A 27,042-nucleotide genomic window follows, 5' to 3' on the forward strand; every position below is an offset into this window, starting at 1 on the left:
GGCTGACTGGGATGGAAGTATTTACTTATGTGGGCAAATCTATTCAGGCCAGAGCTACTTTACTTTTCACCAGGACCACCACCACATTGCCTTTGCATCATTTTAGGACAAGCCACAAACTGGTGCTACTGTGCGCCATTTTCTTCATACTGCTTGTGTCAGCTGCACTTTTGAAAGCAATGGGAGTACTGAAAACTAGCACTAAACAAGGACAATCTTAGAAAATAACAAATACAATTTTATCTATGAAAAAGGTTACCTGCATCACTGAATTTCACATTACAGAAGCTGCAGAGCTACCATACCTCATTTAGATTCTGACAAGTTGCTTTGTCCACTTTTACTCCTGCCTCTTTTCTCTGCTCTTTCTGCTGGTCCAGCTCTTGGACCATTTCTTGCAATTTCTTTTCCTCACACTGCAGCTGATGAACCTGTTGTCTCTTTTCTCCAAGCTGCCATTGAAGATCTTCTACCTTAGACTCCAGTTCGTGTACTTTTTTCTGTGCCAGAATATTAGCATCTTGTTCAATCTGTAGAGTCTTCCTCTGAATCTGCCTTTCCTTTTCCATCTGTTGTTTCAGTTGCACAGATTCCAATTTATACATCTCTATTTCACTAACCAATACAACTATACGGTCATGCTTTTCATCCAGTTGTTTTTGCAGATCCCGTAGTAATTCTTCAGCTGGTGTAAGAGGTCCATCCTGCCTCTTTTGTTCAGCCATCTGAAACTGGGCACATAACTCTTTTTCTCTTTCTAGCGCACTGCTTACCTCAAGAACTCTGAACCTCTCAGATTCAAGGAGTACCTGAAGTTCAGAGATACAGCTGCGTTCCTGTGACAACTGGGCTGCATTCAGAGTTTCCTGGGATTCTACCTTCTTTTGCAAATCATTTGACAGCTCTCTCTCAAGCTCCAAAAGATTACTCAGTTCTATAACTTTCTGCTTTTCATTTTCAAGAGAATATTTCAAATCCTTAAGAGAAAACAAAAGATAGTTTGCATAAATCTTAAAGTACAACTAAAGTTACCACCTTGAATAAACATATTATCTGACAGTTGGACAAAAGCTTTGGAAGACTTAGCTTACTAGGATTTAAATTCAGGGTTTCACTTAATACTGATATTTCCTCACTAACTACTTTTTTCTGGTCTTCAGTAATAAGCTTACGTGAGGATACATATAGGGTGTACTTATGATTTTAGGAGCAAAACTGCAAATTATAATTTTATACTATTTCTGAAATCTACCTGCAGGTGACATTGCTAACATTGGTTATGAAATGTGAATTTCTTACTTGATAACCGAAACTGATCCAAACTGTCACACCTATTGGCAAATGCAGAAAAGCTCAGAGATCCTTTGCTAGATGAGTGAACTGAAGCTTGGTAAAGAATGGGAAAGAATAGACCACATACTTATTAAAAGTATATAGTCCTCATGGGAGGGACCACAGCTCAGTATTAGAGCACATACTTTGCACGCGGAAGATCACAGATCCATTCACTGGTGTCTCCGTGCAACAGGTGATGTTGCAAGACCTCTTGCCTGAGACCTTAGGGAGCCACTGCCAGTCAAAGGAGACAATACTGGGCTAGATAGACAAAGGCAGCTTCCTGTGTCCCAAAGACATGACTTTGTATATGACAATGCATGCACCACCATCCACAGAAGCTTCAGTGCACTGCTTATGCTTTCACACATCATGGCTTCACCTTGTGTTAGACAATCTGCACCCAGTTCAAGCTTTGGTTGAATACTTGCCAAAAGGTGGATTGGCTCTGTATCAAGGATAATTGTACACCTTATATTAATGTACTATGCCAATCAGGCTTAAGGACCAGGTAGTTTTGCAAGAAAAGGTTATAAAATCTTTCCAGATACATTATGATCAATAATTAAAGTGATACTAGATAGGTATGTTGTATTGATCTGTTACTTTTTAACGCACAAAGCTATTTCCTTTAAACTTTAAATCCAATAAAATTGTATTGATTATGTGAATTACTGTCTTTTTAATTAAAGTGGGTGAAGAAAACTTGTCTTTGTTATTGGCTAAATAACTTGTCTTGTCAAATAAATACTGGTCACACTGGCTTTATTAAGCCCACGGGGGAAAAGAATAGGAAAGGATCTTTTGATTATTATTATTATTATTATTTTCATTTCTATACCGTCCAATAGCTGAAGCTCTCTGGGCGGTTCACAACAATTAAAACCAAAGAGCACACAATAAAACAATTTAAAATATACAGAACATTAAAACCGCAATATAACAATACAACCACAATAAAACCTAGCAGCAGTGCAGGAGTTTAAAATACAGATTTAAAACAGCAAAGCTAAAAGTTTAGAAAGCTAAAATGCTAAAATGCCTGGGAGAATAAAAAGGTCTTCACCTGGCGCCGAAAGGAATACAATGTAGGTGCCAGGCGAACCTCACTAGGAAGCTCATTCCAGAGCCAGGGTGCCACAGCAGAAAAAGCCCTCCTCCTAGTAGCCACCCGCCTCACTTCCTTTGGCAGGGGCTCAAGGAGAAGGACCGCTGAGGATGATCTTAAGGTCTGGGAAGGCACATATGGGAGGAGGCGATCCTTCAGATAACCTGGCCCCAAGCCGTTAAGGGCTTTAAATGTTAATACCAGCACTTTGAATCGGGCCCGGAAATGGACTGGCAGCCAGTGCAGCTGAAAAAGTACTGGCGTAATATGAGCTCGCAGGCCAGTCCCTGTTAACAATCTTGCTGCCCTATTTTGGACCAGCTGAAGTTTCCGGACCGTTTTCAAAGGCAGCCCCACGTATAATGCATTGCAGTAATCCAGACGAGAAGTTATCAGAGCGTGGATAACTGTAGCTAGGCTATCTCTGTCCAGATAAGGCCGTAGTTGGTATACCAGCCTAAGCTGATAAAAAGTGTTCCGTGCCACTGAGTTCACCTGTGCCTCAAGTGACAGTTCTGGATCCAAGAGCAACCTCAAACTACGAACCTGATCCTTTAGGGGGAGTGCAACCCCCTCCAGAACAGGTTGAATATCACCTAGCCGGGCAGACGAACCACCCACTAACAGTACCTCCGTCTTGTTGGAATTGAGTTTCAGTTTATTGGCCCTCATCCAGTCCATTACCGTGCCCAGGCCCTGATTCAGAACAGCCGCTGCCTCACCTGGGTTTGATGAGAAAGAGAGGTAGAGCTGGGTGTCATCCGCATGTTGATGGCACCTCAGCCCACACCTCCGGATAACCTCCTCCAGCGGTTTCATGTAGATGTTGAACAGCATAGGGGATAAAATAGAGCCCTGTGGAACCCCATGGCACAATTGCCATGGCACAGAGCAATAATCCCCAGCACCACCTTCTGGAATCAGCCATCCAAGTAGGAGCGGAACCACTGTAATGCAGTACCTCCAACTCCCAACCCAGACAACCTATCCAGAAGGATACCATGGTCGACGGTATCGAAAGCCGCTGAGAGGTCCAGAAGAATCAACAAGGTCGCACTCCCCCTGTCCCTCTCCCGGCAGAAGTCATCCCACAGGGCGACCAAGGCAGTTTCCGCTCCAAAACCAGGCCTGAAGCCCGACTGAAATGGATCTAGATAATCCGTTTCATTCAACAGTGCCTGGAGCTATCCTACAACCACCCGCTCAAGCACCTTGCCCAGGAAGGGGATGTTGGCCACTGGCCTATAATTGTTAACATCCTCTGGGTCCAGGCTAGGCACTAATAACTAATAGAAGTCTGTTAACTAATAGAAGTCTGTTCGGGTGGGTCTGCTGAGTGTTTTTAATAATAATTTTTTCTGTAATTGTTACATTTTTATTGTGTTTTAATATATTGTTTTAATCAATTTTAGTTAAGCCTGTGCACCAATTCAGATTCGGAAGTCCGAAGCATGGCAGCCATTTTGTGCACAATCCGCCACTCTGTTTCACAGGCCTAAGCCTGTGGGCTCCCCCTGCTGCTGATGCATGAAACTTGCCTACAGTGCCCCTAGTGGACATGTGAGACATTGCATGGGACTAAGACCTCAGCCAATAAAATGCAACTCAATGCATTTCATTGGGATTCTTCAACTCTGCCTGTCATATTACTGATACCCCACATCCACCCTGCCCCTTTTATACCAGGAAGAGTTTTTGATTGGTCCTCCCCATCTTCCCACCACCTTTTCTACATCTCCCCCACCCCTTTTTCTCAGCAGGAGGTGTTGATGGGGGGCTGGCATATGGTAGTATTGGGCAAAATCCTATCTCCTTGCCCTCCCTTAATGCACCACATACTATTAACTGACACATATGAAACTGTTGATGTAACTACATTCTACATGCTCAGAATATTTTAAGAATCAAGATTGGTTACCTCAAGCTCTTCTTTTCCTCTTTCTTCACTGCGTTCTATTTTAGCCTTCTCCTTCTCCAACGCCCATTGAAGCTCTCTTGATTTCTTCTGTTCACTTGCCATTGTGTCTTTGAGCATATCTAGTTCAGCTGCTTTCTCCTTAAGTTCATTTCTGACAAAAACCAAGACAAAATTCCCTTTATAAACTTCGTTTGAAAAATATCTAGAATAAGAGAAAATATCTACATTTGCTTGCATGCTGATGAAACTACACATTACAAGGCAAACATTGGGTTTTAACCTTATGCTTGCCTCCTAATGGTAACATGGTGTTGAGCATTTGTATGGGAAAAAGACAGGTTGCCACCTATAACTGTAGTTCTTCGAGTGGTCATCTGTGCATTCACACATATGGGCTCTGCGCCTGCGCAGAGCCTCGATTCGGGAAACTTCTAAAGCTGAGGAAATTTTGGCAGGAACCCTTCCCCCACCGTCCAGTACGCATATTCTTAGTGGGTTCCCGTCTCCTCCCTCAGTTCCTTGAGACTGACATTGCGGCCTCGTACCCAAGAGAAGTATACACTTTGGTACCCAGCACCAAACTTGAGTATGACAGCAAAGTGGGGATGGTGGGCAGGTGGTGTGAATGCACAGATGACCACTCGAAGAACTACAGTTACAGGTGGCAACCTGTCTTTCTTTTTTGTGGTCTCTGTGCATCACACATATGGGCAATTAACAAGCTTACTTACAATGGAGGTGGGTCAGTGTCCTACTACAATATCGATGAAAGGTTGGCATGACCAAAGGCACAGTCGGCTCTTGACTGAATGTCCAACCTGTAATGCTTGACAAAGGTGGACAGTGTCGACCATATAGCCGCACAAAAGAGCTCAGGAATAGAAACTCCCTGTCAAAGGTGACAGACGCTATAACATAAGTGGAATGAGCTCTAATCGGGGCAGAAAGCTTGAGTCCAGTCAACTCATGTGAAAGCTCGACAGTCTGAATGATCCAGGAAGCAAGGCATTGCGCGGATAGAGGTTGACCCTTCCGCTTACTGCCATAACACACAAAAAGACAAGGCAACAGTCAGAATTGTTCAGTCCTCACCTTGTAAAAGGCCAAAGCACGATGCACATCAAGTGTGTGCAATATCGATTCAAAAGGAGTAGACGGGGAGGCAAAGAAAGCCAGTAACACGATGTCCTGATTTAAATGAAACTCTGAAACAACCTTGGGAAGAAAAACTTGGTCAGGTCAAAGCACCACCTTATCTTGATGAAATTGAGGATAAGGCTGGTCGACCCTAAGCACACAGAGCTCACTAGCATGACATGCAGATGTTATGGCGATCAGAAACGCCACCTTCCAAGAAAGTAAGCACAAGTCCACAGTAGCGAGAGGCTCAAATGGTTTCACAGAAAGAGCTTTTAGCACGACCGACAGACTCCAGCTCAGTACTGTAGAATGTAGTGGAGGCACCAAATTCCTAATCCCCTTCAAGCACTTTTTTAAAGTTGGATGTGAAAAAACCAAAAAACTCTCAACTGGAGGGTGAAATGCTGAAATAGCTGATAAACCTTAAGAGAGGAAGTTTGAGTCCTTTCTTAAAAAGTGAAACAAGGAAATGCAGGACATGATGCAATGAACATTATCTGGGATGGGAGGACTGCTGTCGAGCAAATGCCACAAAAGTAGCCAATTTCTTTGAATAGGAACGTTGCGTAGATGGTTTACGTACAGCGTCAAGTATCCTCTGCACCCCATGGGGAATCATGGGATTGTCAATCACCCGATTCTCCAAGCTGTCATGCGAAGAGTGGACAGATCTGGGTGTCGAATCCGACCACGTTCCCTGGTGAGGAGAGATGGAGCCAATGATAACTGCCGGTATTGACCTTTGGCCATCCGCATCAGAGGAGCAAACCAAGGCTGATGTGGCCACCACAGGGCTATCAGGATGCAAGCCATACTGTCCTCCACAATTATTGCTAGGACCTGAGTCGTTAGTGGGAAGGGAGGAAAAATGTAAAACAGAGTCCCGACCCAAGCAAAAACAAAGGCACCTCCCATGGAAGTCCTGCCCTGTCCCGCTCTGGTGCAGAAATGATGACAGATTGCATTGTTTGGTGTTGCAAATAGATCCATCTGTGGCATTCCCCACTGCTGGAAGAGGCTGCACAGAACCATCCTGTCCATTTCCCACTCGTGGCATAACAGCATCTTTCAGCTGAACAGAACATTGCCTACACCTGTGACATGAATCGCTACTAACGCTATTTGGTGTGGTATGCACCGATCAAGTATCTGGAGTGTTAGAGCCATGAGTTGCAGTGACCTGGTTCCTCCTTCTTTGTTCAGATATGCAATGACAGTTGTGTTGTCTGACGCAATCTGAACTGTCCTGCCTGTTAAGTGCAACTCGAAAGCGTGCAGTGCTTTGAACACCGCCCTTAGCTCCAGAACATTTATGTGGTAAGTGGCTTCACTGGGAGACCATTTGCCATGCACTGTCAGAGTTTGGAAATACACTCCCCATCCCGAAAGGGGGGCATCAGTCATTAGAACCGGAGATGGAGAAGGAGTGAAGAAAGGTAGCCTTTAATTTAAATCGGTTGGTACTAGCCATCATCGCAGTGTGTTCCTGACTGGTGGTGGAAGCATTAGCCGTACTTGGTGAGCATCCAATGCGTTGTTCAAATGACGGATAAACCAGCCTTGTAAGGGCCTCATCCATAACCGTGCATATCCGACTACTGTTGTTGCTGCCATGAAGCCCAGCAACTGTTGAATCTTGTATGCTGACATAACCTTGCTGTCCAATACGTTTGAAGCAAAGGTGGCTAATGTCTCCATCCTGGTGATTGGCAGGAAAGCTCTTCCCACTTCTGAGTTCAACAGTGCCCCTATGAATGTTATCCTCTGATTAGGGGTCAGTTGAGATTTCTCCACGTTGATGTATGGACCTAAATAGCTGAGAAGACGGCAGGCCACCTCAGTTGCAACCCTGTTGAAGCTACCAGAAGCTAGTCGTTGATATAAGGGTAGATTTCTACGCTTCTCAATTGAAAATGGGAACATACGACTGCCATGCACTTGGTGAAGACCCTCGGAGCGGTGGTGAGGCTGAGAACCCTGAATTGGTAGGCACTGGGACTGATGGCGAAGTGCAGGTAACGCTGATGGGAACGCCCTATTGCAATATGGAAGTATTTCATATTGTATTTCTTTGAGGCCAATAGAGGCAAAGCAGTCTCCTCGGGAGAGGAGGTGAAGAACAGACGTCAGTGTAACCATGAGGAATTTTCAAGGAGAGATGTAATTGTTGATCTGCTTCAAGTCCATTATCGGTCAAAGGCCACCATCCCTTTTTGGTACTGTGAAGTAACCATGAAGTACCGGGAGTAAAACCCATCCATGTTTGGTTTGAGTTGGATTGCTCCTTTGTTCAGAAGCATCCGAACCTCTGCAAAAAGAGGTAAAGACAGAGCGGTAACCTTCATGGTACCAAGTGGAGGGATGGTGTCGAATTCGATCCGATAATCTTCTTGGACTACAGTCAACACCCAAGCGTCCGTTGTGATGTCACGCCACACGTGATGGTAGTGCGCTAAGCACATTCCAAAAAACAAAGTCCTAAGGTTGAGAGGATGAACCAGAAGAAAGTCAAAGACACTGTTTACCTCTGTTCCCCAGTTTCTTACAGTAATTGTGGGATCTGGAAAGCTGAAAAGGCTTTCCTTGTCTGCTAAGCTGTGGACACTGTTGACCTACTCCAGTGTTGTATGGTTGGTATCTTTTTTAAAAAAATATATTTTTATTTATTTTATCTTTATAAATGAAATAAACAATACCAAAATTACCAGCAACCTGATCAATACTACAATTTCCCAACAATACAATATTCTGATGAGGACACCACAATAACAAAAAGAGAAGGAAAAAGGAAAAAAAAGGGAAAGGTAGGAGGAAAGGAAGTGAAGAAAAAAGAAGATTCTTTCCCCTTCCCTCCCCTTCCCCCTCTCCCTCCCCTTTAAAGAATTAAGTTTAAACTCCAATACCCCCTGGCCTCCAATACCATTCTATTTTAAAAACTATATCTATAACCTTAACAATCTTACAGTTTAATAAACAACCTTACATTTCAATATCGTATCATCAATCTTATATCAAAGAAACAGGTCTACAATTCATTCCAAGAAGCCTATATTATTATTATTATTATTATTATTATTATTATTATTATTGATAATAATAACATATATAGTGTTATATAACAATAAAACTTAATATAAACCTTCAACAGTCAGTAATATATTTTATACTAGATTTATTATCTATTTTGAAATAAAAAATATAAAGAAAAGCAAGAAAAAACGAAAGATGAAAGAGAATAAATGAATATATATATATAATCATTTATATTCTGTGCTAGCCTGGATCATGTAGACTAAACACAAACAGTTAATAAAGCTTGTTTAAAGATTCTAATTCATGGGGTTGTAACAGAATTCTCATGCATGTTCAGCCATGCCTCCGCCATTTCATGATTTAGAAACTTCTTCACCTGACCTTCAGACACAAGACAAAGTGTAGCAGGATATTTTAAGTAATATTGTAAGTTCATTTGTTTTGCCATATTTTTTGCTTTGATAAATTCCCTTCTTTTATTCGCCACCTCTTTGATGTAGTGTGGAAATAACACAACTTTATCTTGTTTCCAGGAAAAGGCTTCCACCCACTCTAGCCAAACGCAGGATATAATTCTTTGTGGAGACTTTTGCAAATTGGACTACGATCGTGTAGTCAGGCCCTTTCGCATTTGGCACATGAAATATCAATTAATAATCAGATGGGATAGGGAGTATCTCATGCAAATGTTTATCCACAAAAATAGGCAATTTTACATCATTAGACAGATTTTTAATCCCTATAATAATACATTGGATCTCCTCGTGAAGGCCTCCGGTTGAGAAATTCTATCAGAGACATTTTTTAAACAAATTTGTGTCGTAGTTTCATTTCCTGCCACTCAGTCTTCTAGCTCATTAATTTTCGTCTCCATTTTTTGCCATGACACATTAATTAAATCTACAGCTCCTTGCAAGGCGGTGATGGAATTTTGGATTAAATCCAACCTTTTGGCTTGCTCCGTAAATTGTGAAGATAAAGTCTTTATCAGAGTAAATAATTCCCCTATATCTTCTGTTCTCGAAACTTTTGACACAGGGGGTGCAGGGGGAGTTGATGCCAGCTCCTTTCTTCTCCTTGGCGCAGTCATGTTTCTCTCAAACAGATCTTGCAGGTCCTCAGATGTTCTCAAATACTGTTAACATTTCTTAAATCCTCCCTCAGAAGTTGTTGATATTTCTTAAAGCATATATTATTATGGAACACGTCAGCCCTGTTTTCTCTTATGAAATAGGAGTCTCAGTACAGCTTTTTGCATTGGTAAAGCTCTGGAGAGATAATCCTGGAATCCAGCTCCCCCCCCCATATTTCCAGGGGGGTACTTTTCTCCAAGATGTTATCCAGATGTTGCCTTCTCCCCTCTTTAATTCCAGGGGGGAATGAAAAGTTTTTTCAACCTTTTAAAAAGCTGCTTGAGAAAGCTCCCACGGAGCGCCCGTGGGATGCTACCAGAGTGACATTGGTTCCAACTGGAAGTCAAGTTGTATGGTTGGTATCGAGGAGCGGAAGATTGGTCAATACTGAGGGTGTTGTTGCCGGGGCTGTTGTTGCAGTAAGAACCCCATCCAGCAGGCTGTAGTCTGAGCCTTTTGGACTGCGTCCAACAATTCATCTGTTTTAGAGTTAAAGAGGCCCAGCCCGTCAAATGAGAGATCTTCTATCCTCACCCTCGTTTTATGCAGGAGGCCAGAGGATTGAAGCTAGGCATGGCGTCTAAGAGCGATTCAGCTTACCAGAACCTTTTGAGTTACAGTCTGTTTGATGGCAAGATATATTTACCTGCTGCCTTGATAATTTGAAAGCTTTAGTTCGAAAAAGGCAACCCAGTTCCTTTTTATCATCTGGCAAAAAATCTAGGAGCTTGCCCACTTTATCCCACAGGACGAATTGGTAACCCAACAGAGCCGCTTGATAGTTAGCGATTTCAAACCCATCGAAGCAGATGAATAAAGTCTCCTGCAGAGTAAATCAAGCCTTTGTCCCTCTTTATCGGTGGGAGATGAATGTGCTTTCTTTGACCTGCCCTGTGCAGCTTCCACCACCATAGAGTTAGGTGCAGGGTGCTTGAACAGATATTCTGCGTTAGCATCCTGCAGACGGTACATACTCTCCAAGCGCTTCAATACCGGAGGTACTGTGGAAGGGGTATTCCATTATTGTTTTATGGTGTCATTGAGAGTAGGAAGCAACGGAATAGCCATTGGCCTATGTGCATTTTTATTTACAGCGTCGAATACAGGATCCTGGATCGAAGGTACCGCTTGCTGCGTTTCAAGTCCCAGGGCTTGTGCCATTCTAAGAACGTGGTCAGCAAACTGACCCAAATCCTCTGAGGATTCATTGGTTCCCACCAGAGTATCTGGGGAAGAAAGCGACAATGGTCTGGACGACTGAGAAGATGAGTCAGACTCAGCCCTCTGTCTCTGACACACGCGGTGGTGACTTAGAAGCTGGTTGAAGTACCGTAGTTGTCGGAGGCGGTACCGGTTGAAACAAGGTTTGGACTAGATCCTGTTGTTCTGGTGCCGGAGGTCGAATCAGAGGAGACCTATGCACAGGAGGCACACCAGCCTGTGGAAAGGGCTGTACTGATTCTGCCGAAGGCGGTAAAAATTCTTTTGGAGTTATTGATACAGTAGCAGACAGCTTATGACGAGGACGCCTCTCTTCCCATCTCGGGCGTTCCATCAAGGGAGAATAGTGCCTCCCCCTGTCTCCATACTCAACCCATTGTCTTGGTCCTAAAGAACCATAGTGATACTGAGTCTGTCCCATTCAGAATGTGGTGACCTAGAGCAATCTTGGTATCAACAATGGTCTCGTCTGTTCGATCATAAGACGCCATGGTAAGATGCTATGGAATATACAGATTCAAGCGAATGTGGATGGCTATCCCATCCTGGTTCATATAGTTCATGCCTCGGCCGAGGCAGACCCAGAGGGGGCTGAAAAGGGGAACGGTCATGTCAGGGTTGACACTGAGCCCATAGAATCCCAGAGTAGTTCTGATTCTGAGGAAGAGCAGACGCTCCTGGGAGAGGAGCACGCTCCTCTTTCCCAGGGCCAACAGCTGACGGAGATTCCTCCCACCAGCATTCCTAGCTTAGATAGCAGTCCAGGGAGTGACAGATCACAGGTAGCATACTTGGTGGACACGCGACGCCGACGCAGAGAGCGGCGCCAAATGGAGGGCGCAGAAAGGAGGCGGAGTGCCCGGTTGGGGCGCAAACAACGGCTGCACCCAGAGGATCCCAGGGAAAAGGGGAGGGACTCTCCCTAGTCCTTAAGTTCAGGGGTCTGCCAGTAATTCCCTTTCAAACGGGGACCAACTGTTCCAACTTAGGGCATAGGTACTCTGCTGCTCAGATCTAGTTGCTAACGGTAGAGTTGTTAAGTTGTAAAAGAAGAATAAAGCTTTGAAAGGAATCCCTTTGTCTGTGTCTGGACTTGGCTACTGGATTAGACTGAGAGAGCTCCAAGGAGCCCTTGACAGGTCACTAATCTCACCCTCTGATGTAGATGTTAAAGGGGGTTCCATCTGAGGTGCCGACACCCTCTGAATAGGAGACGACAGAAGCAGCAGCGTCGGTATGGATGGCTGTACTGTTGAAGTCTGTACTCCTGTGTGTCGATCCCGAGGTGTCATCAGGATGGGAGCAGGAGGCTCATCTTGAACCGGCATGCCCACTGGTGGTAACGAATGTCCCCGAGGTGACGATTCGCATTGAGGGGATTTGGACCTGGCATGGCGTTGAGGGGATTTGGACTCCAATGCTAAGGGCTGCAATATTGCCAGCTGAGTAGCAACAGACTCCGTCATTTTGCTAGGGCGCTCTAATGCCTTTTTCCACAAAGTGGCTTTTAGCCGATCAGAGCGATCTTTCTTGCTTGTTTAGAGAAGGCGCTGCAGTGATGGTAAGTTTCTACAATATGCCCTTCTCCTAAGCAAAAAAGACAAAGATTGTGTCCGTAACGGGTGCACTTCTTGAAGGGCGCCTGGAGGGCCATGTGCCCGTGAGGGCAATTGCGCAAGACGCGAACAGAACATTTTTTTTTTTTAACTAGAAAGACAGAAAAATGACAGAAGAGAAAAAGATCAAATAAAACCTCCGTGTTTTTTATATATTGTAAGGTCACTTTGCCAGGGACAAAGAGAGAGAAGTTCCCCATGAGGCGCACGCAATGGCGGTTGAAGAGGACTGAGGCAGAAGGCGGGAACCCGCTAGGAATATGCACACCAGAGGGTGCGGGAAGGGTAACCGCCAAAATGTCCTCAGCTTTAGAAGTTTCCCGAATTGAGGCTCCGTACAGGCGCAGAACCCATGTGTGTGATGCACAGAGACCACGAAGAAGAACTAGTATATGGGAGGAGGTAGTGAAACCTTCCTTGCCCACTAATTCTCCCTCTGCACTTGCTGTGTTAATATCTAGCTCCTCCCAGAGTAGTTTCTTTCTAGAATGTCTGCAAAATGAGGTAGGCAAATCTGATTAAAATAACAACCCCATATCACATCACCTATAATAGGATCTCTCTGCTCTTGATCCTCAACAATGTAGGGTGTTTTTTTGCTGTGATTAAAAACAAGAGCAGTCAGGGGGAGTTTTGCAGAAGAATTTTGGATGACTATCTTCAGTACAGTTCTATCACTACAATTTAAGTTGATGCTAACACCAGATTTACTGTAAGACCCACTATAGGTCTGTAGTAAACAGCCACTGAAAAACTCACCTGATGGCTTCCAGATCTCTTAAATGCTTGTGTTGTGCTTTCAATGTTGTTTCCAGTTCTAGTTTAGTTTGTCCAAGTTCACTCTTTAGTTCTGCAATTGCCATCCTCTCAGAATTCAGCTGCTCCTGAAGTTCAGCTGCTCTGTCCTTTGTACTACTGAGCTCAATTTGCATCTCCATGTTGTACCCCAACAATTCTAAAGAGTACGTAATCAAACAATAAGGAACAGGACAGACTCATCCTTCATTATGAAACAAAGCTCTGAACAATGGGATACAGCAAGCCCGGTATATGATTTATAAAACATGTTTGACTTCAACAAAAATACCAACAGAAAATCAGCCTTCAGCGCTGATGGTATCCCTTCATGAACAGTGAATTAATCCCATTACAATTATTTATTTATTCATTCATTCATTCATTCATTACACAAGCATACTTGTGATAGCTTTTTCTTTTTAAAGGTCTGAGCCTACAAAGGCAGTCACAACCTGAAGGAACAGGAAGGGACACATATCTATAAGCATATATTTTCACATATTGGTAAGTATGCAAGCATATATGGCAAAGTAGAGCCACATAAATTACCTTGACAGGTTGGCTCAATCCCTAATCCCCCCTTTGGATCAGGTTTCCTGTTTAGCTGAGCACGCAATATGTTGATTTCCATCAACAAACTTCTTCTGTCTGCATTCTGAATGCAGCCCACAGCAGTTCTCTGATACGTGCCCTATTATTATTAATTAGAAATAAACAAAACCCAGAGATGAATACAAAATCAGTTAGCAGTAACCCAGATTATTATTCAGAATACATCTTCAGTATATACAAAGGAGATAAATCTCAAAGGATTCTTGTCATCCCAGGCAATTTATAACATTGACTATATAGATTGCCTCTGTCAATGAAGGGCACATAATGCAAATGTATAGGTTTTTATCAACAGATAATAACAAACATCTATCCTTTTATATTTTTGTGTGCAGTGTTCTTCGGTGGCAAGCCTTTGGCTATTTTTAAAAAGTGTTTTAATAAAATACTGCATAACAGCATTATTGAAATATTGTGACACTACATCTTGCTTTCCAAGAACCACTTCCTAATTTAGATTTTAAATTAAAGAATATACTCCAGTGACTACGATGGAAACAGTTTTACACTTTACTATTTTGGAGAATGACCAATGTTATTTTGAGTCTCCAGAAACATCTTAGCATTACAGAAGTCATTTTTAGATGTAATCTGTAATAATAAAAGACAATGTGCGTCTGTCTGTTTGTCTCTCAGCACCGCAATGCCAAGATAGCAAAACCGAAACCCCTGAAACTTGGTAGGCTTACTGGGGGACCCTAGTGGGTGCATAACTCAGTTATTTTGCTTTAAAATGCATTAGGGCGCAATCCTATGGCCGCTAGTCAGCGGCTAGATGGTCATAGGATAGGTCGGTTCTTGGGAACCGACCTCGGAGCCCACACTCCGAGGTTGGCTCCCTGAGAACTGACCCCCACCTCATCCTGCACTGCCTTGTAGGCAGCGCGGATCAGCCCCGTGCTCATAAGAGCAGTGTGGAGTGGCGAAAGCGGGGTGTTCCTGGGGGAGGGCCTGGGAGGTCGGAAATGCCAGTACAACACATCCTATGTGTCGTCCGGCTGCCGCTTCTGGTGCTCCAACGTCCCACAGCTAGACAGCTGAAATTGGCTGTCTAGCTGTGAAAGCAGGGTGGGGGGAGCAAGGAGGAAATCTGCTCCTCACCACTCCTCTTGCCCTGCACTGGATAGGCAGCTGCTACCCGGGTCGGAGGCGACCGTTGATCCACATAGGATTCCTCCCTCCATTACTTTAAATTAATTTAAATGTATCCATACCGTTGAAGCCTGTATTAACATCTTCACCCACTAGGAGCAGGCTTCCCTAAGCAGCACATAGCTGTAGTTGATACAATTTGAAGCTGGGGTGAGTAGTCTGAGGGACAGAGTGATGCAGCTCCCTCTCTCCTTTGCTGCAGGGCAGCCCCCCACCCCACCCCAAGGAAATGGACAGACTCCTCTCTTAGGGGAGAGGGGTACACCATGGCAGGGGCCATGCCTAGGGGTGCCAGCAGGCATGGCTTCAATCAGACAGTGTGGCCACAATGTGTCCAACTCTGATACAGTAAAGTCTTCAAACCTATACAGGTATCAAACTATTCCAGCCTGTGCAAAGCCCGGTCTCTTCGCTATTAGCATATAAATCTTTTCCCTGATACAATTTTGGACATAGGAGTGACAGGCAGGAACATTGCTAGGATTTAACACCATCATGTGAAAAGCAGCCTATATGCTTCTCCATTTCAATGAGTAAAACATTTACCAAGAGAGAATCACCACTTTGGCATGCATGAGTGCCTCTCACCTGCTCTTGAAGCCTCTTTTCCAGCTGATTCATTAGCACCATTACATCCCTAATGCCTGCTTCAGTCAATTCGGTTTGATATGCTGCTAAAAGAACATCCTTTTCTTTCTGGAAGACTTGTTGAACAGCATACAGAAGCTCAGTTCGCCAGTCTGAGACACCATCAGAAGATTCAGATCCTGCACAGAACTATAATGGCATGAAAGCAATTAAGTAGTGGTATCAACATGTTAAAGATATGGGTTGTTTATAGTTTATTGTAGTTGATTTGGATTTAATTTTATGCATACCATTGAAAAATATTTGTATATTACTGAAAACTCAATACAGGTGACTTTTTGAAGTATACTGAAGGGCATGTTTCTCCAAGAGAAAAAAATAGTTTTCAGTTTATATAACACAAAAGTTGCCACTCATTGTTAAGACGGAATTTAGGAATCTGTAACATAAAAGATTCCCTAGTATATTAAAACACTGAAGCCAAAATAATTTCAAGGATGAGCAAGTTAAAAGGTACTAGATAAGATATAACCCACCCCCACCTCGCCCCATGTGCAAATGCCTCCGTTCATGCACAGGGGTAAGGGGTCATATTTCCTTGTGTCTCATGGGGTGCCACTCCACAGAGACCCTAATATTCAGGGAGGGGTTATGAGGAACTGTCCCTGGAAAGAGGTATGAAAAGCCCTTGTGCACAAGGAGAACACTTTGTGCAGCAGTTAGGATCCTGGCCATTTTTAAAAGATCTAGGTTTCCTGACACACAGAAGCAAATACTCAGGCATCACAGGGGATATGACTGGCCAATGTGAGCATATTATGCCGGTACTTTTCCTTCTGCACTGGCTGCCAATCTATTTCCAGCCCCGATTCAAAGTGCTGGTATTAACCTTCAAACCCTAAACGGCTTGGGGCCAGGTTACCTGAAAGATTGTTTCCCCCCATATACACCTGCCCAGACCCTAAGATCAGCTTCAGCAGACCTGCTACAGGATCCCCCGGCAAAGAAAGTGAGGTGAGTGGCTACTAAAAAGAGGGCCTTTTCTGCTGTGGCATCCCGGTTGTGGAATGAGCTTCCTGGTGAGAATCGCTTGGCATCTACATTGTGCTCTTTTCACCACTAGGTGAAAACCTTCTTATTTTCCTAGGCATTTTAGTTTTTCAGTTTCTGTTTTAAATCTGGTATTGTATTTTAAATCTTGCACTGCTGCTAGGTTCAATTGGCTTTATTATTTTTGTTTTTTATATTGTAGTTTTAAACTTTTATATTATATTTTATTGCCCTGCATTATTATGGTTTTAATTGTTGTGAACTGGCCAGAGCGCTTTGGCTATTGGGCGGTATAGAAATGTAAGGAATGAATGAATGAATGATTGGAAAGAAGGGACAAGAAAGTCTGCTTGCACTAGCATCCTTACACCTAGTGGCCCTGAAAGATGATAACAGAGGACAGCTCCACTTCAGTCTGCGGCCTGACATCTCCAACAATTATTTATGAGTCTCTCAAAATTGTTTTTGTTGGGATTAGCTTCATCTCAAATTCTAGCGGAGCTATGCAGATGGGCTGTACTGCCACCTCCCATTCGTTTTGGAAGGATCATTGTGTTGGATTCTACATGAAACTACACAATTTTAGCTCTCTGCCTTTAGCTTTTAACCCAATTAAGATTATCATGAACGGCCACAGTCTCAAGAACGGGTCTGTTACCTTTGTATGACTGGCCAGTCTTGATGTCTTGTCTTTTATACAAACTCTTTTGCTTTCAAACTCTTTACACTACTTTTGAAATAAAAATATTTTAAAAAACTATTTGTGACATGGCAGAAAAGTCAGAAATCCTGCTGGGTAGGCACAACTTCTCATTTATCACTAAAGAGCTCTCTCAACTGAACACTATGGCTTGCATGACTGGGGCTGCAATTTAATACATACTTACCTGGGAGTAAGTTTCACTAAACACAATGAGACTTACTTTTTAATAGACATGCCTAGGATTGAGAGAGAGATGTAATATTCTTATTTCCCATTACATTTGGGAACTGTCAGATCAGTACTTTAATATCTCAGCATACCATGGCCATGTTTAAGAAACATTTGTGTATGATTCAAAAAGGATTTTAAACTGACTTGCATGTGGAAAGTGCACATGAAATATTTCACAGATAACGTATGCCCAGTGGTGGTATGCACTGTGTTATTTGAACAGCTTGTAATTATAATTACCTCAGTTTCCCTGTGAATCTGCATTTTGGATATTAATTCCTTCAGAGATGAAACAATGCTCAAGAAAGCCTTACGTTCTTCCAGCCAAGACTCTGGCCCTTGTTTAAGAGGCAGTACATCACTCTCATTGTGAGGATATTCTGAGAGAGAGAGCACCTGTACACCTTCATGATGTATAGCTCTTAGCAGTCCCTATAAAAAAAGCCAAAAGCTGTTATAAGATCATGCAATTTGTTGTTTATCATTTAAAACACATCCTGTCATAGCTTCCTGGCATAATTCAGCAATACATGGTTACCAACTAGGTACATGAGTCATGAGTGTACCGCTCCTCTTGCATAGCTGCATTTTTGAAACAAGCCACAATTTTGCGTTATGTCAGAAGTCAGGGAATTGTGGGCTCTTGAGTTCAGAAGTAACAGGGAATTCTGGTTTGTTTAAAAGTGGAAGTAGAAGCTTCCAGTCTCCTCCTTGCAGCCACACAAGAGGAGAGAAGAATGCATGAGTTTGAGGCTTGTGCAGGCTTGTGCATGTACTGGGAAACCACGGTTCCCTTTTAGGTCTGAACCGGCCTAAAATATAGTGATGGCTACAAACAAAGGGAAACTTTGGCTTCTGCAACAATATGTATGTGTTTTAGGCTGTACCCCAAAGCTTCCCATTTGCTGTTTTGGACAAAATACACTGTCCAAAGTTGGCACCCAAAATGTGGACTTGAACTTCAAGGGGCCACAAAAATGTTGAAACATTAGGGCAGGACAAAACAGTTTAGCTTTGCTTCCCATACACACACATGTGGCAGTTTGGCAAGAGAACTTACCTCTTGCAAGTCCCTGCATTGAGACTTACTCTCAAGTAAGTAAACATGCTGTCTGTTCTAGTGGGTGTCAAAGACCTTTCAGCTTTCAGCTGATAGCTGCCATTATTCTTCTCTGGATTTTCACTACGTTGATATCAGCATAGGAATAATCCAGAGGAGAATAATCACTGTTGCAAATTGCTTAGCTGCCTCAGGTGCACTGTAATGGGCTCTTTCACTGCTGTCGTGTGCATATGCACGCACATGTATGAGAGACAGAGAGAGATGGAGAAATAGGGAAAGACACAGGGGAAGAGAGAGAGGAATACAGAAATCCTTTTCAGGTGCTATGCCCCTCACATGATGGAGTAAGTGGGGGACAAGCACACTAGTTCCATCCCATCTGCAAACGTCTGCAGCAGGGAGTGTTCTCTACTAGGGATGCTTGGGGATTTTGTTTGGTCCGTATTTTGAATTCAACAATCTGATCTAAACCTTCTGGACATATGTGCGGCACGGAATGCAGGTATCCTTTGGATTTCCCACTTCTCTGAATTTTGCAGTCTAGTCCTTGCCTCAAAAAAGTAACAACAATACATATAAAAATGTGTATTCTGTGGTAACGTAATTAAAATATATAATTAAAATATGAATTTTCAGGCAGATTAAAAAAGAATTTATAGATTAATGCAGAAATGGGATGGACTGATGAATGAGCACATGCAGAAATGACACAAAACAGAAATAGACTGATCCCTCCGTTTCTATTCTCTACTCATAGGGGATCCTGGCACAATTTAGAACTGTGATCTTTCAGAGTTCTAAATTGCACAAAGGCCCTCCATGAGTGAGGAAGTCAGTGATAAAGCTCATTCCTGGTCTCCACCCCCATGGGATAATAATCCATGGCAGGGAAGGAGAACTCCTGAACAGGGCTAGAAAGAAACAGAAATACATGATGTAACCATAGGAGGAGGGCTATTCTTAGAAACCTAGCTTTAAAAAAAATATAATGCCAATTGTGGAGGGGGCAAGAACATGCAATGACAGAGAGACAGTTCTGACTATGTAGTAGACTATATAGATGATGTGAAGTGAGGATGTTGGAATGTTGCTGCTAACCAGTTTTCAATTAAAAAAAAATACAAACGTCATACTCTTGTTATTGTGGGACTTCTGCTGCTACCTTTTGCCTACCCTTATAAAATAAAGGACTCCAGTTGGGCACAAAGACTCTCTGACCATGTGAATAGTGCTTTTTGCTCACTACAGCCTAAAAACAGAGCTAATCAGAAAGAAACATTATTATGATGATATGTAAGATATTTATGTTGACTAGGCAGGATTTAAGTTAGCAAGGGCTTTTTTGTTTGCTTCCCCCTCCCCTTCGTTAGTACACTGCAGATTAAGATAGCACACTGTTCATTTTTATGAGCTCCATCAACCAGAGGTTTGCAAACTATTGATCAAAACAAACAACATAGTTTGTCATAAAAACTTTCAATGAATAACCTGTTTATTTAAAAATGATAAGTCGTCTTTAGTATTTAAGTAAATGAAATAACAACAGGAAGAAAACAGCAGGACTTAACTCCTGAGTGGGGAATGTATTGGGTCTGGAACCTCTCTTAGCACAATCTTGTGTGTGTCTTCTCAGAACTAAGTTCTGAGATGAATAGGGATTTCTTCCAGGTTAGTTAAGTTGGATACAGGATATGTCTCCCATGGCCTTCTGCTCATGGAATGTGCCTCTGCCAGATTTTCAGGGATTCCCTCATGACCATTCACCCCATTCTGCAGGGTCCCCCTACACTCTGTGTAGCATTTTCAGGGGGCTGTAGGGGCTGCTGTGGGGCAGTGGAGGAGGAAAGTCCACTTTTGCCAGCCCAGTTGCGTGCATCTAAATCTGGAACCTACCCACTGTGCATAGGATTGAAGCCTTTCAGCTGAAGTGATTCATAATCACACACAAAGGTAACTGCACATAGACTGGAAAGCATCTGGGGAGATAAACCACTGATACCTTTTAAAAAATGAGGGAAGTTATTGATAAAGGTGAGATTTATAGAGCTATCATATTAATTTTCAGCAGGGAGATGAAAAGAAGGAAGAGGGAATTCCTGTTGCTGAAACAAATCAAGGGATCTTCAACCAGCCATGAAAAAGAGAGGTTCCATTTCTAACAGGGCTAATGCGTATATCTACAACATATGTTGCAAAGATCCTTGGCCAGAATTATCTTATTTTATAGTTAAAAATCCTAACAGCTCTTACTTACCTTTATTTTCTTTGGAAGAAAATCTGTGGAAGTTCCACCTTCATCTTCTATTCCTTCTGAGACAATATCTGATCCTTGGCCTGGTACAAGATATCCTCCTTGGCTCCAGTCTGAACTAGAGTCTAAAATAAGTAATAAGTTGCTATCATAAAGTTTGACAATGATGAAAATGAAATCAATTTATACAACTTTCCCAATAATCACAGTGCAGTAAAACTAGTGTTAAAATTAGCAGACCCTACACTTCTACAGGTGTGTATGCAAATTGCACTTGCAGAAAATGCATGCAAAGAACAGGACTTAAATTCTTTTTTTGGATACTAATAGGTACTCAGAAGTAAGGGAAAAATCTAGCTAGAAAATAAAAGTTTGAATGGAATCAGATATTCATTACATTGGGTTGGATCAAGGCTAAATTAGTCACACTTAGGTCCCATTGGAATGAATATGGAAACTACAGTCAGGGCCAGGAATATTGGAACAAGGATAACTGTTTTGGCAGTTGGCCTCTGTACACCACCACATTGAAGTTGAAAGGAAACACACCCAGATGGGAGTGAAGTCAGGACTGTCAGCTGTAATTCAAGGGGTTGGACAAAAGTGGGGCACTAGCCATTCAGGAAATACAGCCAGTGGCATACACCCCCCCCCCCATCGTTGGGGGCTCATAAGTACTGGAACAAACCAACATCATTTCAAACTTAAGGATCGCCTTTAATACCTGGATGAAAATCCTTTGCAGTCAATGACTGCCTGAAGTCTAAAACCCATGGACATGACCAAATGCTGAGTTCCCTCCCTCGAGATGCTTTGCCAGGCCTTTACTGCAGCTGCCTTCAGCTGCTGCTTGTTTGTGGGTCTTTCTGGCTTCAGTCTTGTCTTCAGTAAGTCAAAAGCATGCTGTATTGGGTTGAGATCAGGTGACTGACTTGGCCATTGAAGAACATCCCACTTCTTTGCCTTGAGAAACTCTTGGGTAGCTTTTGCTCTATGTTTTGGGTCATTATCCATCTGCAATATGAAGCGGCGTCCTATCAGTTTGGCAGCATTCGGCTGAATCTGAGCAGAAAGTATAGCCCTATACACCTCAGAATTCATCCTGCTGCTTTGATCAGCAGTCAGGTCATCAATAAACACCAGTGACCTGGTTCCATTGGCAGCCATACATGCCCATGCCATAACACTGCCTCCACCATGTTTGACAGATGATGTGGTATGCTTTGGATCATGAGCTGTTCCTTTCCTTCTCCACACTTTTCTCATCATTCTGGTACAAGTTAATCTTGCTTTCATCAGCCCAAAGAATCTTATTCCAGAACTGGGCAGGCTTTTTTAGGTGTTTGCTGGCAAAGGCTAATCTGGCCTGTCGGTTCTTGAGCATTACCAGTGGTTTGCACCTTGTTGTGAAGCCTCTGTATTTACATTCATAAAGCCGTCTCTTGACTGTAGATGTTGACAATGACGTCAACATCTCCTCCTACCTCCTCAAGAGCGTTCCTGACCTGGCTAGATGTTGTGAAAGGGTTCCTCTTCACCATGAGCAGAATTCTGCAGTCATCCACTTTAGTTGTCTTCCGTGGTCTGCCAGGCCTTTTGCTGTTGCTGAGCTTGCCAGTTAATGCCTTCTTTTTCAGGATGTTCCAAACTGTTGTACTGGCCACTCCCACTGTTTTTGCTCTGATCTCTCTGATGGGTTTATTTTGTTTCCTCAGCCTAATGATGGCCTCCTTCACTCGCATGGACATCTCTTTGGACCTCATGTTGGGAGTTCCAGTGAACAGCTACCAAATGCAAATGCAACACTCAGAACCACCTCCAGGCCTTTTATCTGCTTGATTGGTCATGGGGTACCCAGGAAACAGGCCACACCTGGCCATGCAGCTGCTTGTCAGCCATTTGTTCCATTATCTATGAGCCACCAACGATGGGTGTGTGTGTATGCCACTGGCTGTCCTTCCTGAATGGGTAGTGCCCCACCTTTGTCAAACCCCTTGAATTACAGCTGACAGTCCTGACTTGGCTCCCATCTGAGTGTGCTTCCTTTCAACTTCAATGTGGTGGTGTACAGAGGCCAACTGCCAAAACAGTTATCCTTGTTCCAATATTTCTGGCCCTGACTGTATATTGAGACTGGATTTCAATGAGAACTAAGTGCAACTAACAGTCTAGATTCAACCTGTTACAAACACTTATGAAGCAAAAATCACAAGGCAAGAGGAATACAGAGGTTGATTCTGGTTTTGCTGATAACAACTGTAAAAGGCAGATACAAGCTTATAAAAACAGGAAGTTGTTTTCACACAATTTTTCCCCCCAATATATTTTAAAAGAAGCATAAAGTATGGCCATGATGGAGGAATCTAGCCTGGGAGACACTGTTTATGGGGGGTGGAGGGATGTGTCTGAGGATTTATGTTAGAGGTGACAAAGAATTATATTTACTGACAAAGCACTTTTTTTTTTTTTTTAACCGGGGCTAGAAATTTCATGGGAATACATCGAAAATGTATTTAAGACTAGACTGGTTGGTGTTATTAGGCCATGGCAATCTGCTATTTTTTCCCATCTTGCAACATAAACAAGTTATTCTATTTGATACCAGAAGAGCTGGCGAGGAGGTTTAGTGAGCTCCCACAGTTGCGTCCTGTATAGTGTGTTAAATAGAGACCTGTGTAGGCTAACATAGTGAGCAAATTTTAGCTAACCAAAAGGTAGGCTCCTGATGGGGCCTCTTATATAGTTTTAATTAGTACCAAGCAAGTACAGTTTCATATGCCAACAACTGTACATATGCCTGGTTACCTCACCCATTTGAGATAGGGAGTAGCGTCTTTTCTCACCCCTGAGCTGGGAGACTTTCTCTCCCTTTGAGAATATGAGAGAGAGCTATATAAGCTTGACAACAATGCAACCAATTTGGTCTCGCTCCAAGGAGGAATTGCACTGCCAGCCTGGAGAACTTTTGTTGGTCCTGGGAGAGTGTCTCGTATATTTTGGGGAATCAAATATACAATCAGCTGTGGTAAAGGTGCCTCCTTTATCAACTGGAGGGACGTGAGCTTTCTTTGTACATTCTTTCTGCCTCCATGTATCATCTTTGTGTACTTAATAAACTTAAACGGATCCATTTGTGATTTGTCTGACTTCAGCAGCCACGATTAACTTAGGTCTGATTAGGACCTAAGTTAATCATGATCCCATAAATCAAGACAGTCTAAAAATACAGTTAATTGACAGTGTTTTTCTAGAACAGAAAATATTCTCTTACCACTAGAGCATCCATCTCTGGCATTAGAAGATTGTGCTACGCCAGGGATCCCCTAAAATTAGGGGGAAAACATTTGAAGGTTAAAAATACAACACTATGAAATAGGATTCCTGTGAAGATAGCTGTTTTCAGAAACATCACAGATGCTCACTTTTAATAGCCACAACTATCACAACAGGAACACTTGGAATTGTACCAATTACAGACACACTTAGCAAAAAGGTTTGGCATTCATCCCACTGATGACTGGATTCCCCTGGACAGTTCAAGAGCCATCTAGGCATTTGTCCTATAGTGATGCAAATCCATGCTCTGACTGGTGTAATGCCTTAATGAAGGGGTGAGGACCTTTTTCAGCCTAGGGGCCAAATTCCAATTTGGGAATGCCACATTCAAGCAGCAGGCAGGGCTAAGGCACAGGGGGCAGGAACAAGGATAGAGTGGGTGAATTTTTACATAGTACACACCTCTTTATCTCTCAGGGCTTCTATGACATCTTTCAAAGCATTACATTCTTCAGTTAATTCCTGCACTGCAATAAACTGCTCTCTTTTCAGTGCTTCTGATTCCGAGATATGTCGTGTCTCCATGTCCATTATTTCAGCAGCATGTAGTTCCTGCATTTGGTCAATTTTTTCAGTGAATTCTTTTATAATTTCTGCAACATCCTCTGAAGAACACCCATTCTGTAGATCAATTTGGATTCCTTCATTTTTGACAACAAGCTGTGAAGTTTGGTTGCAGCTATTGATGTACAGTGCTTTCTCAGTCTGACATGATGCGTTTGTTCTGTTGGGACATACTCTCTCGGACCTTTCAATGCTTTTTTCCTTTCTCACATACTCTGCAATTTTCTCTTCTGCTTGCGCTAGTTCATCTTTGGTTCGCCATAGTTCTTCTTGAAGATGAAGCAGACTTGTTTCTTTTACCTGCAGTGCACATGAATCGGAATTACAGGTGCTTCAAATGCCTTTTTCTCAGCAGCAAGCTGAAGACATATGAAGTGTTTAGGGCCTTATATCAAACATTTTGAAGTGGCACCCATGTGTGAACTAACCTTTCAGGACCTTCTTGTAAACTAACTCCAGCTTTCAAGTCCCACTTTCCCCCTCTACAATGGAAAACTTAGGAATATCACATCAGTAATACAGAACAAGTTCATTATTTTTTCATTTTTAATATTAATATAGGTGTATATATGAACAGTATATATACATGAAAAAAATGTAGGCATGCCATATAGGGAATTTTGTTTCTTAAAGGGGCTGCACAACAGTATGATGCGTTGTCAGTCCAGTGAAAGAAAAAAAAGCCCCTTATCATATGAGCCCTATGATAGCCCAGGAACAGATTGGGACCCACAGTTTGAGAAACACTGATAGGCCTGACTGTATGTGAACATACAGCCCGCAAAGCCAGTCTCTGCGCTTCCTATCTCCAGTTTGTTATGTAGCCCCTAAATCAACATGTTAGTAGCCAATCTAAGATCCTGGGGCCTACAACGCTGATTTCACAGTGGACGTAGTTCATGTAGAAGAAGCTGGTGAACTAGCTTTGCCACAAATGACTGGACTCAGCCACAACTGGGCTGAGTTAACACACGAGATTTTACCTGAAACATATCATGTTTTCTCTCCCACATTTATTTGTTTTCTCTCTTTCTTTCTCTTTCTCCATATCATGTTCACCTGTGCTCAACATATTACTAGTGAGACTTATCAAACCATTTGAGTTAGTGGTCATGTCTAATACTGAAAATTTTAAAACTGCATGAACTGAAATGAAGTTCTTGACTCCTTTGCAAAAAATCAAAGCCACTTTACAGTATATATCTAAACGTGTAATACTTTCTCTCATCCATTTCTGAAGACAGAGTAATTTGAAGCAAATAGGAAGATGGAAGTCAGGGATATAAAGGACAAAGACCTGCTGACAAGAGACTATAATATGAAATTAGATATTCTTACTTTATATATGAATTGCTTACATTTCTAATCATTTCCACTTTTAAAATATAAAATTTCATTTAATACTATATTATTGCAAAATCTTACTAAGTTATAGAAGGGCAACTTTAGTAACATTTCAAATATATTTAAACTATTTTAAACTTTCACTTAACAGTTTTTAACATTTTCAATCTCTCTCTCTCTCTTTCTCTCTCTCTCTCCATATACTCATACACCCTGGCACACCACATAGCTTGACTCCTTTAGACTCATGAAGATACTTAAAGTGACAGATTGAGCCCTGCAGAAATACTCTGAGATTAAAAGTGAAAATCAGTCTATGGATGCCAAGACTGAATTTTATAAAACACAACTTTCCACTTTTTAGCAAATACCTGAATGAAATATGCTTCAGGGCTTCTCTACCCAGAGGCTTTTTATCCTGCAATTTTACGGGGGCTTCTGTTTCTGGATTCTTTGTGGTATTAAGATCGGCCCTTTACATGCACTTCCCTCCCCTCCCCCCACCCCTTTTTCCTTTTATCTGCGAGTTCTATATGTTTCATTATATAGCCACTAGATGCCAATGTTGTTATACTGCCACTTCCTTTTTACATGGAGAAATTCAACCCAATTCACACTGCTTCTTTTTATTAGCTCATTATTTCTGTTTCAAATTAAGCCGTGGAAATGGTCGGAAACCACTGGAGAGGCACTGGAGGTTGACGACATCATGTAAAGGACCCACAAACATCCGTGAGTAACCAATCTCAATTGCAGGATAAAAGTCCCATGTGGAGAAGCCCTCAGAGGAAGAATACTAGACATTTGAAAAATCAGATCTAGATGGATGAAATTACAACAACATGG

The 27,042-nt window shown here is 42.5% G+C and overlaps 1 protein-coding gene across 5 annotated transcripts in view; it reads right to left on the minus strand.

Annotated features, from left to right (window-relative positions):
- The window catches only part of AKAP9 (A-kinase anchoring protein 9), a 161,389-nt gene that overhangs the window by 14,449 nt on the left and 119,898 nt on the right, over positions 1-27,042 (minus strand). For all 5 annotated transcript variants that reach the window (XM_084858883.1, XM_084858880.1, XM_084858884.1 and 2 more), the window contains 9 exons: positions 24,691-25,152; positions 24,224-24,275; positions 20,956-21,077; positions 17,879-18,070; positions 15,655-15,843; positions 13,852-13,993; positions 13,264-13,459; positions 4,362-4,512; positions 306-977 (listed from right to left, as the gene is read on the minus strand). In XM_084858883.1, coding sequence (XP_084715009.1) covers positions 306-977; positions 4,362-4,512; positions 13,264-13,459; positions 13,852-13,993; positions 15,655-15,843; positions 17,879-18,070; positions 20,956-21,077; positions 24,224-24,275; positions 24,691-25,152 — 2,178 coding nt within the window. The remainder of the gene's footprint in view (positions 1-305; positions 978-4,361; positions 4,513-13,263; positions 13,460-13,851; positions 13,994-15,654; positions 15,844-17,878; positions 18,071-20,955; positions 21,078-24,223; positions 24,276-24,690; positions 25,153-27,042) is intronic.

Source organism: Heloderma suspectum, chromosome 5 (assembly GCF_057233095.1).
Source record: "Heloderma suspectum isolate Gila_16-S chromosome 5, 16-S_ref, whole genome shotgun sequence".
Taxonomy (NCBI): Eukaryota; Metazoa; Chordata; class Lepidosauria; order Squamata; family Helodermatidae; genus Heloderma; species Heloderma suspectum.